Genomic DNA, 6662 nt, shown 5'->3' on the forward strand with positions numbered 1-6662 from the left:
CAGATGCCAAACACAGGTATGGTGTAACCAGCGGCATTTTCCACGACTGCGACGCTCTGGACAAAGCATTTGCGGCTCAGAGGCAGAGAGAGAGCACCAGGAAACGCCCAGCTACAAAAAAACACACTGCAACTGATTCGAAACCCAGTCGCGTTCCATTTGGAAAACATTATGTTGCTCTAGGAACGCCAAGGCGACAGCCAATCCCACCTAGAGACTGGAGGATAAAAATGAATGAACGACCGCCTCCAGTAAACAAAATCGAACCATTGAACGTGTTACATCTACCACGGTATGCTGAGAAGATGAGCATTGAAGTCAGCCGTAACAAGGATAACGCAGCCGTGGGTTTGCCGAATGTGAAATTCCTGGAAGTTGGTCAAATCCCGGGCAATGCAATGATGAGAGCGATTGGATTCTCGCCGCGTAATGATCTATTTGCAGTCGGGACCAACGGCGGCGATGTGCACGTGTTTGTTTTGCGGAAGCGTGCCGGCTACGCTTTGGATGCCATGGGGTGAGTGGTTAAAATCAATGACACAGTTAGTATGACTATAATACTTGTGGTACTGGGGCAGGGCATACGTTGAGCATGGTAACTTACACAGGTGACACCAAATTATAGGAAGGGGTGAAGATCGGCCCAGCTTTTCTCTAGCTGTCTCTGCTGCCGTAGCAGTTGAGAAAGACAAGTAGAGTGAGGAGTTTTATGCAGAGGGCAAGTGCCTTGGAGACTTGGAATGTAGCTTGTGTTTGGCTCAATGGCAGTTTCCTACCCCCCCCCCCCCCCCGGGGCCTCCTTTGACGTTATCACTGGTAGCTATCACGGTGAACCTTCAAGTCAGGTTGTAAGGTCGTTGGTTAGCACTAGCTATCGAGCAGTTCTCACGCTCACCATCATGCCTTGCAATGCCTCAGTGGCTGTGCTGACTGTCAGTTGGGGCTAAATTGCGCTCGTCTGACTTTTTTTCGAGATCTAGTGGTGGACTCTAATGCATAATTGGCACTCCACTGCTTTCCTCGTTTTCACCTCGATAATTATATCCCCTTCTTAATTCAAAGGATCAGTCGGGGGAAGTGAACTGCCTGAAAAGAGAAGAAAAAATGCCAACCCCACAACGATTCGAACCTTTCTTGTCATGAGCAATGTTCTAACCATCTGAGCTATGGGACCAGGCCGAACATAGAAGATCCCGACAAGTTCCTTTCTTTGTTTATGTTCTGAAGAATGCCTGTTCTTGCTCTGTTTGCGGTTTGCCTTCTGTCTATAGAAGAAGACGAGATCCAACTGCTATCCGGGAAGTACTTAAACATCACGATGGAGTTATCTATGATCTTCAATTTAGCAACTGCGGACGCTTCATTGCCACATGCTCCAATGATAAGACGGTGAAGCTGGCCAAGCTTCGCCACAGCGACAGATCCCTGTTGCCCTGGCCTGAGTGTAAAGACGTGGTGACGCACACGGATGTGGTGCGCGCCGTCAAGTTCTTCCTGCCGACGAGCAACGCCGGCGACCCGTGCCTGGCATCCTGCTCCATAGACACTCCCACGGTGCTGCTGTCCAACATTGGCACGCAGCAGCAGCTGGGAGTGCTACAGGTAAACACAGCCGACCAGCGAGGCTTCATTGCCATGGACGCCACGCCCGACCACCCTGTGCTCTGGTGTGCTACGTACAGGGAACTGTTCATGTTTGACATGCGCAAGGACTGGAAGCCGGCCATACACGTGCGGCCCAGTCGAGCGTCGCTCTGCACGTTCCCGGAGAAACCAGCTCCGTTCATCTCGTGCCTGTCGTCCGGCAAGGACCTGGTCTCGCTGGGTTTCTGCTCCGGCCATTGTGCCTTCCTGGACCTGAGGTCCATGTCTTGGGTTGGCCCGGTGCGCATACACGACGACCATTGTCGCTCGGTAGGCCTCTCCAGAAAGTACAATTGTGCGCTGATGTCGGCAGGATTTGACGGGAGAGTATGCATGACAGATATCTATCGCCGCCCCCACGAGATGACGTGGAAATGGGAGATGCAGGACGTTGTCACCAAGCACCCAGGTAAGATTATCAGTGCATGCTGGAGTGGCAACGAAGAGTTTGCCATGACTGCCAGCACAGACAAGATAGTACGCCTCTGGCAGACCTCTGGCCATTTAGATTTTTGAGGCCTATTAATGGCTATTTGGCCAGTACAGCACGGGTGTTTATATAGTGTCTGGGTCAATCAATTCTGTTGAATCACTCGTCGTTCTTTGAGAATACCACCTTTCTGGCTGTTTAGCTCAAGGAACTTAACATGCAAAAAGTCCTAACTAACATTGTTTCCTCTTAGAATACCGCCAGTGTGTTTTTGAACTTATCAAACATAACATAACATGTGGCGAGTTGATGTTGAATTGTTGATAATGAAAAGCTATTTATTCTTTTAAAATGTACTCGACAGTTGTTCAATCCAGTTATAGAATTCTTTTCTACACTCTCTGAGTTCACACCCATGTCTAGGAACTTTGAAGTCACCGCACTACTTTAGATCTACAGTTACATCTTATCAGTGGTAATTCAGTCAAACATGAATGAAGGTAGTAATGAAGGCATTGTTTATCAGCTCTACTGCTCATTCTCAATGCTGCAAGTACTACAATAATCATATGATGGATATCGAAGTGCAGCTCAGGTCAAGTTCAATGATGCATGTGTACGAGGTTGCTCAGTTCAAACGCTGGTGTCTCTACATGCCTCTACTGCCATGCCACCTTGCGTCGACCGAAGGACTGGATGGGAAGACAGCCACAGCAAAAACACAACAAAAAATGTAACCCTCTGAAACCACGGGGCATAGTCAACAGGGTAGGATTCTCCTATCATATTTTTAAAAATGTGGTAGGAAATGCATGTGCTATTCTGGACAACATGCAGGCATCAGCTCGCTCAGTTCTACCACACAAAATTAATGACATACGGCATCAGATAAATATGGCATTCCAGTGTCGATGATGATCTAGTATCGTCATAACACTGGTTCTCGAAGGGTGTCCAAACACTTGGATCCAACGCAAGACACTACTGCATTGAAGGCTGGCGATTCTATACTGTCCAGTCAAAATAAAACTGCATTAACACAGTGTTACAACTGCCTGCTTACTTTAGGGGCATAGGGCTGAGCTGTTCGGGCCGTCAGTCGATCATGGACACGGTGAGAGTACTCTTCTTCAGCCAGTCTACATGAACATACATGAACACACACACACACACACACACACACACACACACACGCGCGGACACACACACACACCGAGCCAGGCATGCACGGACACACACACATACACACACATACACACACACACACACACACCGAGCCAGGCATGCGCGGACACACACACACACACGTACCGAAGCGTGAGTTTTTGAGAAAGTTGACATGACGGTCGACAACAACAGTGCTGAAAGAAAAATACAGGATCAACTTGCCTTTCAGTGCACTGCATACATAGTACATACATACAGAGCACTACACATGTATATGCAGGGGCGTGCTCGGCCCCCCAACTAGGGGGGTGCACGGGAGCCGAGGGGAGCCCCCCCCCCCGGCAATTTTCTGCAATTTGTTTGCAACCTTTCTTGAATTTTAGAGCATATTTGCATACATTACAATTGCAATTACCCAGATTGAAAATTTTTGGGGGGTGCACGTGCCCCCCGTGCCCATCGCCAAGCACGCGCCTGTATATGTGTAATTGTGTACCATTGGTTCACATAGAGATTCAAGAACTGGATGATTACCTACCTCAGGATATGAATTTTGTTTTCTTGTGCAAGAACAATGTTGTGAAATCGCAACACCATACCACAGTGCAGAATAGACCAAACTATTACAAGTCAGTGTACAGTACAGGACTAAACGTACCTGTCTTCTTGTAGATCTAGCTCTTCCATTTCCCTCTCCAACTCTGCTCGACTTTGTGCTTCTCTCATCTATGATGCACAGGCACAAATCATGACTAACGTAAGCACAACAGATACACACACGTAATTACGTACATGTATTTGCACACACACACGCACACACATGTTTACGTCAGTATGCGCATTGTTAACAGTCTGCTATTCTCTTGAGTTACCAGTGGATATTCCTGGCTTTCACCATACCTGCTCATCGAGCTCTCGCTCCCTCTGCCTCCTCATGGCCGCTTCGTGCTTTGATTCTCTCGCCGTCATCTGCTCTGCAATGGCAATGTCTTCAAGAAGCCTCTCCCGTTCCTCCACGGACTCGGCCTGTAAAGAGAACGATAAACACGAAATTTGCACCAATGGGCATCACTGAGCAACAGATGGTATCAAGTTCAAGTCCTGCTTGGAAGCGGAAGAATTTGTCCAACCATACCGCAACCCTTTATTGGGAACTCGTGGCCTGGCGTAAGGGAAACATGGCTGTAACTTAGCGAATGGGATTTTCGGTCTTGGATCACTTTGTTGTACATGTGGCTGCGCTTGTGTCTCTTCGTTGTACATGCGGTTGCACGTGTAGCTCTTTGTCGTACATGTGGCTGCTTTTGTGTCTCTTTGTTGTACATGCTGCTGAGTCGTGGTACATGCTGCTGCGCTGTTTTTGACTCCTGGGTACATGCGGCTGCACCGTCTTCTGTCCCCGTTGGTACACACTTGCTTGTCTTGTCCCCGTTGTACGCCTTCACTATAACATATTCTGTTGTCTCGTCTTGTCTCCGTGTCAGTCGTCCGTCGTTCGTTGTCAGTGTTAGTTGTCTGATAACCATGAGTTCTCCAAAGTAGAAGAAAAAGCTCTCTAACAATTTGTTCTGGCTCTTTGTTGTGTGGCGTGGCGAGGGGCGTAGAGGCAGTTCGTTCACGGTTCTCAAACCCGTGACGACATTTGGCGCCCAACGTGGGGCTCGAACCCACGACCCTGAGATTAAGAGTCTCATGCTCTACCGACTGAGCTAGCCGGGCGGTTCTCAAACTCGTGACGACAACTTTGTGGTGGATCTGATCTACTCACCTCCCATCGCTTCAGGAGCCGCAGCCGTGCCCTAATGAGGGCTTCTTACAGCTGCGGAAACCTCAGTCTGAATGGATTAAAACTCGAACAAGCAACTTATTTGTGCCAACGGGCCAGGGAGGGTGTTAAATCAACAGCATGTTGATCATACACATCCGTTCAGAAACTGTGTTCAAACAGAAATTGACCAGGGCCGCATAAGATAGGGAAACCTGGCCATGGCAAGGACTGTAGACTGGCGTGTTTGTGCGTGTGCGTGCGTGCGCGCGCGTGCCCGTGCGTGTGTGTGCCCGTGCGTGTGTGTGTGCGTCCATGCATGTGTGTGTGCGTCCATGCATGTGTGTGTGCGTGTGTGTGCGCGAGTGTGTGAGAGTCATGGTCTACATGTAGTTGCCAGAAAATCACATACTCTGTAAAACAGGAAAGTCTAATGACCAAAAAGTTTAACGTTTTTGTAATTTTGGCATGGTTACGTGCAGAAAGTTTAACGATGGCTACCTGGCCACCCTTCAGCATGCGCATCTTGACACAGACACAGACATCTAGCGATCTAGCATCTTTCCGGTTTAACAGTATCCCATTATCCATCATCACTATCGTATTATCAACTGACCTGCTGGCGCTGAACCGACTCCAGCTTTTCACTGAGTTGAGATTGCCGTTCCTCAAACACCTGTGCACAAGGTGGAAAATTCATTAAGAGACCGAGGGAAAGACAGCGATATATTGTAGCTTTTGACAACGGGCCATTACCCGACTTTGCTATTTCCTATTCCTATTTCTTCATGTCCAGGATCAAGAACAGAGCACTGTAAACTAGTAACATAGAAACATTCTAGCACTGCACATGACAGTATGGTTGGAGCACGTGACTATATCTGCTGCGTCCGCTAGACTCATTTTCAGTAAGACTGCACTTTCAAGGCAGAATGCACAGATGTGTGTGCGTGTGTATGTGTGTGTGTGTGTGTGTGTGTGTGTGTGTGTGTGTGTGTGTGTGCGTGCGTGTGTGTGTGTGACGGCAGAGCTAACCTGCTTCATCAGACGCTGGCGCGCTTCACGCTCTTTCTGCCACTGGAGCTCGTGCTTCCTCCACTCGCGCTCGGCCTCCTCTCTGTCAATGAGAAATCACCAACGACACAGCTGATGCGCAACTCCGCACAACTCAGGGCATAAGTGCACAACCATGAGTGCAAAAATATATTTAAAAAACCATGTATGATGTACAACACCGTACATCATGGTTCGCACTGGCCAATGTGCTACTACTAGCAGAGTCTAAGGACTGTGTACTTCATAGTACAGTACTGAAGTACATACTAGCTAGTGTTTGCAAGTTACAATAAAAGGTGATTTGCCCAACGGTGATGTCATCTACTTCAGTGATGCTCTCTGCGAGTACATGCATAGCTCTTAGCATTCATTCCTATATTGCGATATTCTGTATGTCGCCGGAGAAGAGCTGCAATACTTTCTCAGTGACGCCACGGCCAATGAAGGATGTGCCATCATGGCCTATAACATACTATGCACTGCACCACGATTGTAGTACGCATAGGCCATACCGGTAGAGCAGGTCCATTTCTTCCTCGCGTTGCTTCTCAAGTGCAAGCTGTTCAGCCACAACCTACACAGCGGAAAGAGAAAGAGAGA

The 6662-nt window shown here is 48.4% G+C and overlaps 2 protein-coding genes and 1 non-coding gene across 3 annotated transcripts in view; 1 reads left to right on the forward strand and 2 right to left on the reverse strand.

Annotated features, from left to right (window-relative positions):
* Positions 1-2358, forward strand: part of LOC135814908 (WD repeat-containing protein 47-like) — a 6340-nt gene extending 3982 nt beyond the window's left edge. Inside the window, exons 2-3 of the mRNA XM_065328106.1 lie at positions 4-517; positions 1272-2358. Coding sequence (XP_065184178.1) covers positions 4-517; positions 1272-2160 — 1403 coding nt within the window. The 3' untranslated portion in view covers positions 2161-2358. The remainder of the gene's footprint in view (positions 1-3; positions 518-1271) is intronic.
* The window catches only part of LOC135814909 (trichoplein keratin filament-binding protein-like), a 21856-nt gene continuing 17551 nt past the window's right edge, over positions 2358-6662 (reverse strand). Inside the window, exons 15-21 of the mRNA XM_065328107.1 lie at positions 6575-6636; positions 6042-6123; positions 5623-5682; positions 4142-4267; positions 3900-3967; positions 3138-3213; positions 2358-2766 (exon numbers count right to left, since the gene is read on the reverse strand). Of these exons, the coding sequence (XP_065184179.1) occupies positions 2734-2766; positions 3138-3213; positions 3900-3967; positions 4142-4267; positions 5623-5682; positions 6042-6123; positions 6575-6636 (507 nt within the window). The 3' untranslated portion in view covers positions 2358-2733. The remainder of the gene's footprint in view (positions 2767-3137; positions 3214-3899; positions 3968-4141; positions 4268-5622; positions 5683-6041; positions 6124-6574; positions 6637-6662) is intronic.
* Positions 4888-4960, reverse strand: Trnak-cuu (transfer RNA lysine (anticodon CUU)). Its single transcript has one exon. It is a non-coding gene; the product is annotated as a tRNA-Lys (tRNA).

The sequence above is a fragment of the Sycon ciliatum genome, chromosome 4, assembly GCF_964019385.1.
Source record: "Sycon ciliatum chromosome 4, ocSycCili1.1, whole genome shotgun sequence".
NCBI classification, from domain to species: Eukaryota; Metazoa; Porifera; class Calcarea; order Leucosolenida; family Sycettidae; genus Sycon; species Sycon ciliatum.